The following is an 18,091-nucleotide window of genomic DNA, read 5'->3' as shown; positions in this document are numbered from 1 at the left end:
TATATTAATTTGATTGAGGCATAAAAGTAAAACATAAGACCGCTGATGATGAGCATGTGCTCGATACCTGTCCGGTAAACTGAAAAATATGAAAAGCAAGCAGCTCTGTCTTACGCAAGGAAATAAAAATGTCGCTTATCAGCTATATGAAGACAGAAAGATTCTTTGAATACAAAGAATCTACAATTATTACCTTCCCACTCAATTCCTTTCATTACCGAACTTACAATTCCTTGATGCCTCAGGATTCATCTTATCAATCGTTTAGTCAAGTTTGCCATGAATTTCTTTTTTCCAGAATTTGATTCCGTAGCTCCTCTCTGTTATTCGATCTACTAACTAGCTAATCATCGGCATTTGCTGTGACTTAATCTGGTGATACTGACAGAATTACATTAGTGTACAAGAAATTAGAAGAATTAGATGAGTTTTACTATTTGGACAGTGCAATAACAGCATAACTGAAGCAGAGAGGATATAAAATGCACACTGGCATTAGGAAGAAAAGAATTTCTGAGAAAGAAGAATATTTTGTCAACTAATATAAAATGATTAGGAAGTCTTTTCTTAAGGTATTTGTCCAGAGTGTAGCCTTGCACGGAAGTGAAACAAGCAGTTGAGACATGAAGATATTAAAACCTAAAAGGTTTCAAGCGCCCTTCCAAATCGTTTGTCGCCTCTGACAGAGTTACAAGGTAATAATCAAACCTTAAAGTCCTTATTTCTTTTGCATGAACTTTCATTCCCGTTTCACATTTCTCCTTGGTTTCTTTTGTGGCTTGCTCAGTGTACAGTTCGAGTAAGTCTGGAGATTGGCTAAAAAAAACCCTCTCACTGCCTTTTCAGCCACGGTTTTCATTTCATGTCCTTTGAATCATATAACTGCAGTCTGGTTCCTGTAGAGCCGTAAATATTTTATCCCTGCCATTTTTAAATTTCAAACAGTGTAGTCGAGTCAACATCTCAAAAGATTTTTCTAAATCTACAAATCCTATAAAAGTATGTTTGCCTTTCCTTAACGCATTTTCTAGGATAAGTTATAGAGTCAGTACTGCCTCGCGTATTCGTTCATTTCTCCGGAACCCAAACTCATTTTCCCAGAGGTTGCCTTCTGCCAATTTTTCCGTTCTTCTGTAAATAATATTTTGTAATCATGATTTATTACACTAAAGGATCAGTAGTATCCACACCCGTCTGGACTTACCTCCTTTGGAATTGGAATTATTACATTCATTCTGAGGGTATTTACTCTGTCTCATGAGTCTTGCCCACCAAGTGGAATAAATATGGCATTTCTGGCTCTCCCGAAGATCTCAGTAATTCTCAGGGAATGTCATCTATTGTTTTCACTTACGTACTTACTGCTCTGTCAAAGTCTTCTCTGCAGTATCATATCTCTCATTTTATTTTCACCTGCTTTCTCTTCTCTTTCTATAGCACTGTCCTCGAGTTTTTTTTTCCTAATGCGGTCCCTATATATATTCTCCCACTCTTCAGGTTCCCCTACTTTGCTAAGTACTGGCTTGCCATCTGAATTTCTGATATTCATATCGCTGCTTTTCTTTTCCCCAAAAGTCGGGTTTATTTTTCCTTTAGCTTTCAACTATCTTTCTTCTGGTTATGCATGCTTCTACATCCTTGCATTTGTCCTCCAGCCACTCCTACTTAGCCATTTATCTCTTCTTAACACTCTTATTTTTAAGCTGTCTTTATTCTCATTCGCCTGCTTTTGCTACATTTTTATATTTCGTCAACTGAATTCCAGTGTTATAAAGAAATTTCTACTAAGCCTTGCAATTTTACCTCTGCTGCCTTACCTGTTTCATCTCTCAAATCTACACATTCATCTTTTATTGCGTTCTTCCTCTCTTTTAGTCCAACGTTACCCAATGTTGTCAACAAGCGCTGGTTACTGCAGTTTATTCAGGTACCATCTCTTTCATTTTCCACATTTTTGTCATTTCTTCAGTTTTAATGTGCACTTTATAACAAATATATTATGATCAGAGTCCACATCAACCTCTGGAAATGGCTTGAAATTCCAAAATCTGGTTTCGAAATCTCAATCTTACCACTATACTATCACTCTGAAACCTTTCGCTGGCCTCATGTTTCTTCCATGCTTACGGTTTTCTTCGCTGATTTTCAAATCAAATGTCAACGTTGATTATATTTTGCTCTGGAATTCTACCAACCGGCATCCCCTTTCACTCCTTTCCCCTGTCCATGTTCTACTATTTTTTCTTCTCTATCTTTCACTACTACCGAATTCCAGTTGCAAAAAACAGTTTAATTTTTATCACCATTAACTATCCAATAGTTTCCATTATCTCATTATATATACTTTCCATCTCTTGATCATATGCAGAGGTAGCTGGCATATAAACTTCTACTACTTTGGTGTGTGCTGGTTATGTGCCTATCCTGGCTTCGACAATGCGTTCAGTATGCTGTTCCCAGTAGCTTACCAGCATTCCTGTATTCTTATTCATTATTAGGCTTACTACTGCATTACCCCTATTTAATTTCATAATGACAACTTTGTATTAACCTCACCAGAAATCCTTTGTTCCTGTCATCTAACTAATTTCCACTATACCTAACTTCATTCTACGTCTACATCATACTCCACATGTCAGCTAAGGGTGTGAGGTGGAGAGTATTTTGGTACTACTAACTGTTCCGCTCGCGTATGGCGCGGGAGGTGAATAATTGTCGGTAAATCTCTGTATTAGCTCCCATTTCTCGTATTTTCCCATAGTGATAATTTCGTGAGATGTTATGAGGGAGGAAGTAATATGTTGTGCACCTCTTCTCGGGAAGTGCTCTCTCAGTCTCAGTAGTTAGCTTCTTGATGATGAATAACGCTTCTCTTTTAAGGTCTACCATTGGAATTCGTTGAGCATTTCTGTAAAGCTCTCGCGCCGACTGAACGATCGAGTAACAGGACGTATTGCCATTCGTTGGATCTTTTCCATCAGTCCTACTGGTTAGGATCCCAAGTACATGAACAATACTCTGTAATTGGTCCTCCTAAGAAAGTCCCTGTCCGGATATGTGAACTGGGAACTACTTTGGCTCCGGTATATTTTACCAAACAGGATTCCACCATCATCAAACCTTGCAGTAGAGCTGCATGGCCTCGGGGAAAAATAGCGGCTGTAGTTGAAACATCCCCTTTGAACAATTATACATGACTGTGTTTAAACTGACACACAATATTTTTAGCGAAACGCAATCTGACTTTCAAAAATCCCTACAAAAAAAAATGGACCTGACTAACATTAACCTATACCTTTCACAAATCACTTACCTCACCAAAAATCTTCGTTATTCAAACTACTGCAATACAGCGAGCGCCACTACTGCCAGCTAAATAAAAAATTCAAACTACTGAAGGCACTAACTACTAATAGGCATAGTTAGCAAATGAAAGATTTTAATAGAGAACAAACAATGTATTTACTTAAATAGTGTTCAAAAGTCATAATGTATATAGCAGTTCATGACATCCAGTCTTACAAATTTCAAAACTCCGCCATTTCTCTCCCCACATCCACCACTGCTGGTGGCTCACCTCCAACTGCACAACGCTACGCGCTTTTAACAGCCAACTGCCCAACACTATAATGGCAGACAACAATGCAAACTAGCCACAAACTGCACACAGCACAGCCAGTGATTTTCATACAGAGTGCTACGTGGCGTTACCAATAAGAAAACCTAAACAGCCTACTTACATAGCCCCCATGCTCCCCACAAAAAATTTAACAAATTGTTTTGGGCAGTGGCCAATAATGATTTGATAAAATTTTTCATAATTACAATAACAAAGATATCAAATGCACACACTTATTGATACAATGTTGGTCAAAAGCTAAAATTTTCTCACAGTCAACAAAGACAGTCCAGATTGTTTATCACAGTAAAATTGCAGTGTTTTTCTCAAAGTCTGAGCAGTACAAGAAAATGCACATGGAAGTAGTGGATTTCCATGCAGTCTTGAAGAAGTAGTGTTTTCCTTCCAACGGAAAGACAATGCTGACTCTTGACATGCAGACAGGTAATGGGCCACAACAGAGCAAACCCACAGCAGAGTCAGTCGAAGTTTTGAAGAATATTGGTAGGTAGGTCATCACAGAGCAGACCACTGTAGTCTTGTTAGAGATTACTGTATTGGTGGGCCAGATTCAAACTACTGAAGGCACTAACTACTAATAGGCATAGTTAGCAAATTAAAGATTTTAATAGAGAACAAACAATGTATTTACCTAAATAGTGTTCAAAAGTCATAATGTATATAGCAGTTCATGACATCCAGTCTTACAAATTCAAAACTCCGCCATTTCTCTCCCCACATCCACCACTGCTGGTGGCTCACCTCCAACTGCACAACGCTACGCGCTTTTAACAGCCAACTGCCCAACACTATAATGGCAGACAACAATGCAAACTAGCCACAGACTGCACACAGCACAGCCAGTGATTTTCATACAGAGCGCTACGTGGCGTTACCAATAAGAAAACCTAAACAGCCTACTTACATAGTTTACTCTTGATTTCCAGTAGCCTTTTAAATTCACAGATCCTGTGGATATTCACTATCTGAACAGAAGTATTAGACACCTGTTAGTGAACATTAATGTGGTGTGTGTCCTTCATTCTCCTTTATGGGAGCTTGAACTGTGTTGGGATCACTTTCCACGAGGAAGCTGAATGTCTCTGGAAAAATGGCAGTCCATTCTTTCTCTACAGCCGAACCAATGATGTTTGACGCTGGTTTTCGGAGCAGAGTCGGTGTTGTAACTCAACCCAGATATGTTCTGTAGGGTTCATTTTGGGACTCGGGACAAGCCAGGCCATTTCAGGAATATTGCCTCAAAGATGTTGCGCTACAGTACAAAATGATTCAAAATATTTTTGATCAGATAGTGCATAGTGAACATCTGAGATTTCAGAAGACAACTGCGCGGAAACTGCAGGACATGCAGGGAAATGACATTTAAGTAGACAGAATATCTCTCCGAGTCTCGATTCTTAATACTAGCAATGGTGCAGTTGCAGGGTGCACCACTAGGCGTGTAAGAGCATGGCATATATTGGTGTGTGTATTATTCGTCCTTCAGTGAACTAAATATGAGTCAGCTTCTGAGTCTGTTTAGTTTACACGAACATCCTCAGACAATGTGGGGATGCATTTCCGGCGTTACACGCTGTGATGGTTCAGACACGATTTAGAAATATATATTAGGTGAAAGCTCCCACAGATAAGACGACCCCTGGGTGGTACAACACATTCCGTGAGAATGGCTGTTTATGTAGTGCGAGGAAAACAAGTTGGGCTGGACTGTCAGGAGAGAACGTGGAGGGTGTGTGGGAATCATTCGTCAGGTGCCCGAAGACATCGATGACTCGTGCGAGCAGAGAACTGCAGATACGGCAGTCAACTACGCAACCCAAAAGTCTACTTGTATAATCACATCAGATATAAGCTCATCGAATAAAAAAATAGTCACCCCTAGAGGAATTATTACTAGCAGCATTTAAGGCCGAGTAATTTGGCTAGGAGTTAATAACGGATTGGGTCCGGTTAGGAATTGAGTCCACGAGATGGTGGAGGTACGTCGCATCCAGAATAAGCCACTCTCTGAGGATTTGATAGAACAATTCCATCAAATTGCGGGGATGTTATTGTCGGTGTTTTATTAGCTGTTCAAACATATCCCACAAATTTTCTATGGGGTCAAGTCAGGTCGTTATGCAAGTCAGGCGCATATTCTCCCAGCTCGATTAACTTTGCTGTTGTCGTCTTTATGCGCCTGTGTGATCAAAGGCATATTGCGAGGTGACCAGCTCCAAATGTTCACTGCATGCGTTTCCCGTCTGTGGTCTTTCGCAAACGGGAGGGGGGGGGGGGGTAGACATTCATTCATGGATTGCAGCATTGTGCAGCATTTCTGTTAAGTCTGGAAGAGATTTTTTTCACAATCCGTGAAATGCGTCTACTGTCCCTCTCACTCTGGATGTCTCTCCGACCACCCACAATCCGCCACGAAACACCAACAAATCCAGAAACTTCACTCTGTTTCGTCCATACGTTTATCCATGCTTACAAATAATACCTGCTTGTAACATAAATGTCTGTAAGGACCTACGGATTCCATATGTGCGTGCGCATTGGCGTGACTAATTTTTTGTCTGGTGAGTTTAGTTTTTACGTGTTCTAACTCCCGGGCACAATGAGCTTTGTTCTGAATTTCGTAACGAGTTGCAACGCCTGCATGACGGAGCCACGTTTTACGTGTGTGGAAAGGTGACTCGTCGTAACATGCTTGTTAGGTGCACAGAATATACTTAGGAGACTGTCGAACACATTCGTGATTCAACTGAAGTTAAGGCTCTTTGTGCCATTTTTCTTTGCAAATAAAACTTGACTAGTTTCGTGTACCTGAGCTTTTTGCAGCAATGACCTAATCCACAATTACAGCAGATCACTGAAGACTTCATTTTGCATCAAGACTGCTTCACCACAATTTCTTTCCGACGTTCGTGTTATGTCAATGCTGGCCGAACTGCGTCAGTTTTGGTTTGCACATGCATCCTGTCAAGATTCTCATCTTTTTCAGTGATCCCCACGGTCGCCTGACTTTTAACTCTTCAGGGCTTATGTCAAAGATCGTGTGTTCTTGTCTCTACTGTCACTTAATCGGGCATAACTGTAAGAAACGATAATTAATGCAGTCGCTAATAGCGATCTGACGTCTGAAGATGTGTGTGGAAAGTGTTTAACAATCGTATTGACTGAGTCGCGTTACGAACATTGCCCATATTTAACATCTGTAATATCAGTTACAAACTTGAGAAGCTGCTCTATCAACTGATATGTTTTTCGTATATTTTGTATGTTGTTTTCGCGCAGCGTCCTTCCGAATCCCAAAGGACTTATGACTTTGTGGCCGTTGATTTTGTTTTGAGTTACGGGTCCACGTCTTCATTTGACGTTTGAAATGATAATGAGGATTTAAAAACGAGGAAAAACCTTGCATAATGTATATTACCATTCACTGTAAAAAAAAAAAGAAACATAACTTGTTCCAATATGGCATTCGTGAGTGTTGCCACTATACTACTTAACAGAACTGACAATCACCAGTTTCATCCGAAGCAGCTACTCACAGCTGGCGTAACACATTGAACATCTCTACCAGAATTGCCTGCATCAGCTGAGGAAGTTCCTTTTACTATGGTGACTTGTGACGTCGTTATTACGGCGTCAGCCAAGCCGTAAATCAAAAAAATGGCTCTGAGCACTATGCGACTTAACTTCTGAAGTCATCAGTCGCCTAGATCTTAGAACTAATTGAACCTAACTAACCTAAGGACTACGGCTGCCGTAGTGGATCAAATAGAATTCGAGGTCTTTCACAGGATACCGTTTCTGTTCACGTGCAAATCATGTTTACGATTTTGGTGTAACGGATTAAAAATTGTCGGGTGCTTAACTGCGTGGTCATCAACACTCTTTCTCAAGATTGTGTTACTGTTTCAGGAATAGTTATTTTTGTTAAAACGAAAAGCAAAAGCCGTCAACTACAGCCACAGTCACAGAAAAAATTCACGTACAATCTCCAGTAGCTAGTGATACCGTCAGCATACGCTAATAGTATTAACCAAATATTTGGCAATATTGCTCTCTGGCAAAGTCAAAATTACACACTGTTTCCTGGAACGCTTCAAATTTTGTCCTTGGATGGCCACTGGCGCTGCCAAAAAATGTTTAACCACTCGTACACAGCGATATTCTGTGGTCTCTGGTGAAAAGTTTCTGAACAGTGTCCATCTCTTGCTGACATCGTGCAATGTTGTATAAGAATCAGTTACCGGTGTATAATTTTCTTTCTACTTTGTGGCACTGTTTTATACTGTGCAACGAAAAGTGCTTGTAAACGAAAGTGGAAGTCTCGAAAGTGAGTTATTATGCAAATTTGTTACCAAATTATTAACTGGGGAATTGCAAATGTACTTACCTTTTCTCGGAAGAGGAAGCCTTGCTTTGAGTATTGGATAGACAACAAGAGCGGGATAAGGCGAAAACAGTAGTTCCTATAGCAGTGAATGATATGCGGTATGACAGTTTTGGTCACTGGCCAGAATACAGGTCACAAGGGAAAATGTAGACTTCAGCCCCAGGGACAGTCGACTGTAAAATGCGGAAAATGTGGAAGTGTCCTGTGCTTTGTACCGAAATGGATTCGTCTGAAGACATTCCAATGCAATAGTGCAAAATGCAACCATTTTTTCAGCCACAGGAACAACAATGAGGTAGTTTTAATTGTAAGATCCATGCGCCTTTTGTGGGTAATGATACAGGTAACGCGCGGTATTCGAAACAATATACGTAAAATTGTTCACATGACCACGTCCAACTAATTTAAGTAACTTAATGCTTTTCCTTAAAAAACTTTATGTGTGTGCCAAGTAAAGAGTTAATACAACAGCAGAAGGTATTAAGATGGCTGGTTAAACGAGGAAGTAATAGGATTGCCAGCAATCCAAAGACACATCAAAATCTTCATCGAATGCAATTGATCAAGAGCTCTGATGCCACGCCAAAAGCGAACATTTGTCTTGCTATTCTTTCGTCGTTACCTAAAACTGACGGACGTCCCTCGGCATACCAAAGGCTTCCCTCCTATAAGGATAACGCGACATTAAAACATAGTGTGCCATGAATGTACGCTGCAAACACTGCAATTCGGTTATCTTCATGTCGTAAGAGACAAGAATGCGACGTTGGACAGCGTCCGATACGAAGGCGAGTGAGGACCACTATTGAAAGAAAATACGCCGTGGTTTAACAGTCAGTCTGACCGACTGCAGCATGTTTGCCGCTTTCACATAGTCCCTTTCCCGCGCAGCCGACACACTTTTTGTCACGCACAATACGAGAATGTGTGGCGTTAGGATGAACCGATGTAATTTCCTGGCAGGCTGCTTTCGCTGCTCTGTCAGCTTCGCATTTCCCATTATTCCCATCCGTCCAACGCCCCAGCAGAAGGCCGCCTCATTCTTATGGTGTACAGGGGGTGTATAGTGCCGATGACAATCTGATCTATCTTATATGCTGGGGACATTTGTTGCATAGCCTGAAGAACGCTAAAAGAGTCCGTGCAGACAAAGAACTTCCCTACACGAAGGAGCCTAATGTTCCCTAGAGCCTTCGTCATCTTCAAGAGTTCTGCATAGTACACCGAGAAGTCGTTGTACAGACGGATTTTAATGATAAAATGCAGAAAGATAACAGAACACCCGACAGTGTTACCTTTCTTTGAGACAGAAGTAAAAAACATACGATAAAATGTTGTTAAATACCTTTTCTAAGAGTATAGCCGGTGTGCTGAGCCTGTTCTACTCCGTCATGTACCAACCGCAGAATAACACTGGACGCAGTCAGGTCCATAAAATATCTGAGAGTATGCGTACATTGCGAGTTAAAGTGGATCAACCACATACAGCTGATAGCAGTTAAGACAGACGCCTGGCTGAGATTCTTACGAGGAATCCTCGATAATTATAGCCCGCCCACAAAGGACTCAGCTGACTAAACCCTCGTTAGACCACTACTTGAATGTTGCTTGTCAGCCTGAAGATCCGCAGCAGATAGGATCGGCAGATCCAAAGAAGAACAGCGATTTTCGATACAGCTTCATTTCAGGGGACCACGGAAATAACCAGCAATTCAGTGGCACACGCTACAAGAGAGACGTTTTGCATCGCGGTATGATTTACTGTTAACGATCCTAAAGCGGATGTTTCTAGAAGGGTGAAGCCAGTATATTGCTTCTCCCGATGTATACAGGGTGTTTCAAAAAGGACTTCAGGACTTTAAAAAATCATATACATTTATTGATAGAAGATACAGAACTGGGTTCCGTGTTATTTTGTAGGAAGTTCAGGTAGAGAAGCCTGCACAGGAGGTACAATCACGATATCCTTGATGATTCCCCATTTTAAAAAATCGGGTGGTGTCAGGTCTGGGGAACATGGGGGCTATGCAATTGGCGAATAACAGCCAGTCCATTGACCTGGAAAGCGGTTACTGAGAAAATCGCTGGCGTCAGCCACGTAGTGGGGTGCTCTTGCATGAAGTAAACATTTCGATCTTGGTCATCGCCATCGATCTGTGGTATCAAAAACTGTTGTAACATATCCAGGTACACTATCCCGCTGATGGTTCTCTCACGGAAAGAAAAGGGGCCGTACACTTCGTATCAAATGCAAACGGTTGCCAGGCGGTGTGGCCGTGCAGTTCTAGGCGCTTCAGTCTGGAATCACGTGACCGCGACGGTCGCAGGTTCGAATCCTGCTTCGGGCATGGATGTATGTGATGTCCTTAGGTTAGTTAGGTTTAAGTAGTTCTAAGTTGTAGGGGACTGATGACCACAGATGTTAAGTCCCATAGTGCTCAGAGCCATTTGAATCATTTTGCAAACGGTTTCTCAACACACGCCAAATGATCGTGTGTGGGATTTGCAGTTCGCGAGAGGCACGTCGAGTTGATATCGTTGGGCTGTTGACAAGATGTTGTCTGATTCGCTCAACGACGTCGTCAGATGTGCTTTGACAGCCTGTTCCTACAAAACATTTTTACAAATTATTTGTAGGCCTACTAGGAGGATCTTTAGGGTAATTGGTACGGAAATTACGCTGAACTGTTGTCACGGACTTCGATTCTTCAAAGCAAAACACACAGCTAGCACTCTCGGGTGCCGCCAAGGCAGCCATCTTCAACGCAACTGCCGCTAAACGCTCCTTACGGTGCGATTCAGCACTAGCGAACTACGCGAGACAAAACGTAATATATTTCCCTACAAATTGACACTACAATCACCTCTGTAAATACCATGAATTAATTTATATGAATTTTCAAAGTTGTAAAGTCGTTTTTGAAGCAACCTGTATCTCGGGAAAAGGCCATGTAGGTGATATTAGAGTCGCAATAGCTCGCATGAAGGCTTACCAGCATTCACGATAGAAACAGGAAACAAGGAAGCTACAGTAGTACACTATGTACCCTCCGCCAGATATCATAAAGTGGCTTGCGGAGTATAGGTGTAGGTGAATTGGTAAGGTAAGCCGCGCTCACATAGCAGGTTTTATGAGATTGGATCGTGGCAGTTGTCTGTCACAAAACCTTTTATTGCTTTGGATTATTTCTGAAAGAGGTATCAGATACGAAAACATGGGTCACACGAAAAAAGCTGATAACGGAAATATAAGCAAAATTATTGACACGAAAGGAGACACTAATTAATTCAAGCAGTTTTTTGTTGTAGCTGAAACTACACTACTGGCCATTAAAATTGCTACACCAAGATGAAATGCAGATGATAAAACGGGTATTCATTGCACAAATATATTATACTACGACGACATATGATTACATTTTCATGCAATTTGGGTGCACAGATCCTGAGAAATCAGTACCAAGAACAAACACCTCTGGCCGTAATAACTGCCTTGATAAGTCTGGGAGTTGAGTCAAACAAAGTTTGGATGGCGTGTTCAGGTACGGCTGCCCATGCAGCTTTAACACGATACCACAGTTCATCAAGAGTAGTGACTAGCATATTGTGACGAGCCAGTTGCTCGGCCACCATTGACCAGACGTTTTCAGATGGTGAGAGATCTGGAGAATGTGCTGGCCTGGGCAGCACTCGAACATTTACAGTATCCAGAAAGGCCCATACAGGACCTGCAACATGCGGTCGTGCATTATACTACTGAAATGTAGGGTTTCGCAGGGATCGAATGAAGGGTAGAGCCAGCGGTCGTGCCACATCTCAAATGTAACGTCCACTGTTCAAAGTGCCGTCAATGGCAACAAGAGGTGACCGAAACGTGTAACCAATGGCACCGCATACCATCACGCCGGGTGATACGCCAGTATGGCGATGAAGAATACACGCTTCCAATGTGCGTTCACCGCGATGTCGCCAAACACGGATTCGACCATCATGATGCTGTAAAGAGAACCTGGATTCATCTGAAAAAATGACGTTTTGCCATTCGTGCACCCAGGTTTGTCGTTGAGTACACCATCGCAGGCGCTCCTGTCTGTGATGCAGCGTCAAGGGTAAACACAGCCATGGTCTCCGAGCTGATAGTCCATGCTGCTGCAAACGTCGTCGAACTGTTCGTTCAGATGGTTGTTGTCTTGTAAACGTCTCCATCTGTTGACTCAGGGATCGAGACGTGGCTGCACGATGCTTTACAGCCATGCGGATAAGATGCCTGTCATCTCGACTGCTAGTGATACGAGGCCGTTGGGATCCAGCACGGCGTTCCATATTACCCTTCTGAACCCACCGATTCCATATTCTGCTAACAGTCATTGGATCTCGACCACCGCGAGCAGCAATGGCGCGATACGATATACCGCAACGCGATAGGCTACAATCCGACCATTATCAAAGTCGGAAAGGTGATGGTACGCGTTTCTCCTCCTTACACGAGGCATCACAACAGCGTTTCAGCAGGCAACGCCGGTCAACTGCTGTTGTGTATGAGTAATCGGCTGGAAACTTTCCTCATGTCAGCACGTTGTATGTGTCGCCACCGGCTGCAACCTTGTGTGAATGCTCTGAAAAGCTAATTATTTGCATATCACAGCATCTTCTTCCTGTTGGTTGAATTTCGCTTCTGTAGCACGTCATCTACGTGGTGTAACAATTTTAATGACCAGTAGTGTATCTTGTGTTACATCAGAACCAACTTTTACTGCGCAAAAATTCCGGTTTTGTCGAACAAAAGGCCTTCCTTCTGAAGCAGTCAACTGGGTACACTTCGAATGCTTGCTAACTAATGTTTGATTTACGAAAAGAGCAGAGTATTCAGCAGAATTACAGTTACCACGATGTTAGGCTACAAAACGATTTTCAGTGTGTGTTTTAGTAAATCTTGCTTGTGTCCATTCCTTAATGCCTACCGATTACCAGAAATTACCAAAAAGCATTTACTAAGTTGTGCTCTTACAGTATTTGGCACATTACAAGATCATTCCTCTAGATGGATCTCTCGGCTGGTAGCTTCCTCCTCAGGTACACACTCTTCATGTGACTATGGGAGCTTGCGCCCTGCGTATCCTCGATGCTTAGCGAGCTCTGCCTGTGTGTGTGGTTTCCCCTGAGGCCGGCTGGCTGTGGTGTTTCAGCGCTGCAGATCACGGTGCCCTTCGGCGTGGCGCTCCCCTCTGTGCGGAAGAAGCACGGCTCGGAGGAGGCGGACAAGGCAGGCAGCGGGCGTCGCTCGGACAGCGCCTCGCCGCTGCACCAGCTGTTCGCCCTGCTGCAGGTCAGAGCGCCGGCTGTCTCTCTGAATACCTCAGTAGCACAGTTCACCTATTAGATTGTATTAGTTGCACTTCTCGTTCGAATAGATCCGTAATGAGCAGATCCTCCAGAATGTAGAAGACGACAGAGGAAGAAGAATACTCAATAAAAGTTGTAACTGGGTTTCCTCTTTTGATGCTAATCAGTTGTCAACATGAGCATTACTGCAAAGGGCATTTGATTCTAAAGCATTATGTCAGGGTGAAAAACACTAAATAAACTACTTTTCTCTCTTAACAACATGTGTGCAGGGTGGGTTCTTCCTTGGCTCGGGTATGAGGTAGAATGAAACAGCATTTTTACATAAGATAACTTTTATTGAAGATTTGTACAATAGTTTCCTTACTGGATTGTTCTGGCTGGGAGAGCGGCAGCTGTGTCGTTTGCGAAGCCTTCTGCTGCGGCAGCGGCGGCGTCTGATTACGCGTAGCGGTGTGTATCTCGTGTCGCCGTCTCGCCCAGTTGACTGGAGACGCGCAGCGCGAGGTGGCCCGTTTAATTATTGAGAGCGAAGTCGTGCATCGGATGGTGATACCTCGGATGTGGCGTCCCAGTGTTTCTCTTCTCTAAGCGGCCGCGTGTGACTGTGTTGTGCGTCGGCCAACGGAGCGGCGCGGCGGGGGAAGGCCAGTGTCCCGGACTCGAACAACGGACTCCAGCTTGCCAGTCTTCGGCTGTCAGATCTTCATCCCAGCTCACAGGTGACTGCTGATTTGAGGCCGTCTCCTTCCCGTCCTCACGAGTCACCCGGGTACGTAAAAATCAGTCTTCAAATACCTTCTAACTTCCGTCTTTTGGCGGCGAGGCTGCTGCTTGCTATTCCTTACAGTGGCGCACTTGGTGCTTCTGTGTACAATGTAGTCTCTTCCTGCACGACGGTCTTCAAAACCGACTGAACTGTACTGGAACTGAACTGAAAACTACTGTCAGGCCCACTACGTCTCGCATATTTATTTACTTCAGTTCACTGGAGGTGAACGACTTCATGGTCATTACCTCTTCTGTCACGTTGAAAAGTTTTTCGTAGAATCTTCTTAACGTCGGTCATTGGCTCTTGGAATGTATGCGAGGGCCTGAAGATCACATGTGACAATTGAGAAACATGTGAACCGGTCGGGCGATGCCCTGACGGCTGAATCGACAGCTCTTGGAATGTAGGCAAGGGCCTTTGATCACATGTGACAACTGAGAAACACATGAGCCGATCGGGTGATGCCCTGACGGCTGAATCGACAGCTTCCGCTTATGTGAGGAGGGCGAAGGCTTCTACTGAACGTGCTCACTTCACGTGCCGGTCGTGGCCACTGCTGCTCTGCCCGCTGTTTGCCAGTATGTAAAACTAAACTAAGTTTTTCATTTATTTTCAAATTTCTACTTCGCTTCAAATTGCTTTCAATAATTTATTTACGTATCTTAAGTACCACTCAACAATATTTACAAATATCCTAATATACGCTCCACAGAAGGAAAGCGAAATGGTCGTCATGGATATGGCCCAAATAAAAAAAGATCTCAAACATTTTCATGTAGAAAGCAATAAATACATTGTCCCAAAAGATGTAAATCTTCAATACACTCAGGCGTGTATCATAATTCTGAGGATGTAACCATACGTCTTCAAATAGAAAAACCGTTTTACAACACTTATTTAAAATGATTGCATTACTACTCTGAATAAGTGCAGAAGTCAGATTGCGCTAATCTTTGCATTTTTTGGTATTATTAGTCACATGAACACACCAGTTGGTTCTTCTAAGAAAGTCATCGGCGGAGTAGAAGGAGGTGGCCAACAATAAATTCATTAGGCTTCGCTTAAACTGAGCTTCATTAATAATTAAACTTTTATGGCTGTTGGCAAGTTATTGAAAATGTGTGATCCTGAATAATGGGCACCTTCTTTGCACCAAAGTAAGTGACTTTAAATCCTGATGACTCACAGAACCTAGTGTGTTGTTCAGTCCAATCAAATCAACATCTATAGATGATTTTGTTACAGAGGCACTAAATATTATTGACACAATATTTCACCAACTTTCACTGTTTATGAGTTTGTCCTAAGACTTGTCAGAGTCCGATTGCAAGTGAAATTTTTACAGATTTGTTGGTACCTAAAGTGTTCTACTATGTACATGAACTAAGCAAACACCTTCTCTAGTAAGATACATCGACCGTAAGCTAAACGGTTGCGCAACGTCGTGTTACAACCGCAAAGTTAGAGCACACTAATACGACGACTGTATCCTCAAGAGTGTATTTTTGAAACGAAATATTTCAGTGAAATCATATAATGATATCAAGGTTGACAAAGATGTGGTCAATGATTTATAATAAGTAATATCCGAACGCCACTTACGTAACAAATAGCTTAACGTACCCACAAAGAAACATTCACACAGACACACACACACACACACACACACACACACACACACACACACACACACACACACGCACGCACACACACACACACACTTACACACTCATGCAAACTGCGTTATTGTTAAGCGAAAGCAAAAATAATGTTGCAGAATTTGAAAAACACACACACACACACACACACACACACACACACACACACACACTATCGAAAATACTGAGCAGCTAGTACAGTACTGTGAAATGACTATGATGAGCTTCCATGCTGCAAAACCATTTCATGAACCAAAATATAGTCCTTTAAAATGAATTTTAGTGCCGGATAGTGTTCGAAACTCTTATTTTGTATCAGTGCAATAGTTCATTTTTTTCAATCACTTAACATTTTATCACAAACATAATTTTGTCACGATGGGTAAATTGTTAAAACTCCGAAGTAGCTCACAACACTTTAGTTTGAAAATCATTCAAGAAACATCACGAGCTGCACTTTACAAAGTTTGTAAGGCTTACCTCTGTTGGTAAACGAACACATTGTCGAACTACGCACCGTAAGTTTACTGGTGCATTAATTTCCTCTCTCCCTTTCTCGCAAAGCCACCATTATATGTTATGGCTAATACTCCAAGGCATTAAAATGCTTCAGCTATCTTCTGGACTTACTACCCCTTTACTTCGGTGATTCACATGTTTATCCGCAGCACACTGCCACTACCCACCGCCGCTCTACACACAAACAGCCGGCCACCGACTGTATGTCTCTCGCTCGACTATAAATAACGCTTTAGTCTCTCCAGTTTTAATGATATGTTTACAAATACGTGTAGTCGTTCGTAATATTCATTCAACTATTTGCATATTATTTAAATGTTTAACAAAGTAAATGAAAATGTGTCATTGGAAAACAGTAAATAATAACATCGCCATATTGTACTGACAAATCTTATCACAAGTCACTGACCAGAGGCACTGGTTGTTTCTTTTATAACACGTTGGCAGGTATATTGAGATGTTCCAAAATAAATTATATAATGAACTGAGACGAGAAAGGAAAATTAATTGCTTATCAGTCTAATTTATTGTCATTGCAACCTATGTCGCATATGTCTTTTGCATTCCTGCCTCTTGTATTCATTATTACCTATGAAAATGTGATCTGCGCATGATTTAGAGCATTAATTATGTACTCAAGCGATATTTGCTTGATAGGGTTGTCGTTAATAAAGACGACGAAATACGAGTGAACAATTTTGATAAATATGTCGTGTTTCAGGAGAAATAGTTAATAGTTTAGGAAGTGCTAGTAAAGATTAAGTCGAATAAAAACATTCCGTATCACACGCAGGATGATTCAGTTCCCCTAGTTATGGGTTTTTTGCAACCCACGACACCCTCAAAAACAAAATACGAGATTTTCATATTCTCACGCTCGCTACGTGCAAACTACTTGTTCTACCGGAGAATTTAAGAGAACTTTTTTCTAGGAAATGTTTTACTGGGATGTTTTCGATAGAAGCTGTAGTTTTCGAATCATTTAAGAAAAGCAAATGAAAGTGACCTTCAAACGCGTTTTTTTTAATAACTCGAGAACTGTGACCTCCAGGGAAGATTTACCCTAATACAGAATTTACACTACTGGCCATAAAATAGCTACACCAAGAAGAAATGCAGATGATAAACGGGTATTCATTGGACAAATGTGATTACATTTTCACGCAGTTTGGGTGCATAGATCCTGAGAAATCAGTACCCAGAACAAACACCTCTGGCCGTAATAACGGTCTTGATGCGCCTGGGCATTGATTCAAACAGAGCTTGGATGGCGTGTACAGGTACAGCTGCCCATGCAGCTTCAACACGATTCCACAGTTCATCAAGAGTAGTGACTGGCGTATTGTGACGAGCCAGTTGCTCGGCTACCATTGACCAGACGTTTTCAATTGGTGAGAGATCTGGAGAATGTGCTTGCCAGGGCAGCAGTCGAACATTTTCTGTATCCAGAAAGGCCCGTACAGGACTGCAACGTGCGGCCGTGCATTATCCTGCTGAAATGTAGGGTTTCGCACGGATCGAATGAAGGGTAGAGCCACGGGTCGTAACACATCTGAAATGTAACGTGCACTGTTCAAAGTGCCGTCAATGCGAACAAGAGGTGACCGAGACGTGTAACCAATGGCACCCCACACCATCACGTCAGATGATACGCCAGTATGGCGACGACGAATACACGCTTCCAATGTGCGTTCACCGCGATGTCGCCAAACGCGGATGCAGTCTTCATGATGCTGTAAACAGAACCTGGATTCATCCGAAAAAATGACGTT

The 18,091-nt window shown here is 42.2% G+C and overlaps 1 protein-coding gene across 1 annotated transcript in view; it reads left to right on the top strand.

The window, feature by feature from the left end:
• LOC126176283 (uncharacterized) overlaps window positions 1-18,091 on the top strand; it is a 789,292-nt gene that overhangs the window by 91,077 nt on the left and 680,124 nt on the right. The window contains exon 3 of the mRNA XM_049923433.1: window positions 13,214-13,353. Coding sequence (XP_049779390.1) covers window positions 13,214-13,353 — 140 coding nt within the window. The remainder of the gene's footprint in view (window positions 1-13,213; window positions 13,354-18,091) is intronic.

This window comes from Schistocerca cancellata, chromosome 3 (assembly GCF_023864275.1).
Source record: "Schistocerca cancellata isolate TAMUIC-IGC-003103 chromosome 3, iqSchCanc2.1, whole genome shotgun sequence".
NCBI classification, from domain to species: Eukaryota; Metazoa; Arthropoda; class Insecta; order Orthoptera; family Acrididae; genus Schistocerca; species Schistocerca cancellata.
This window is presented reverse-complemented; position numbering and strand designations above follow the sequence as displayed.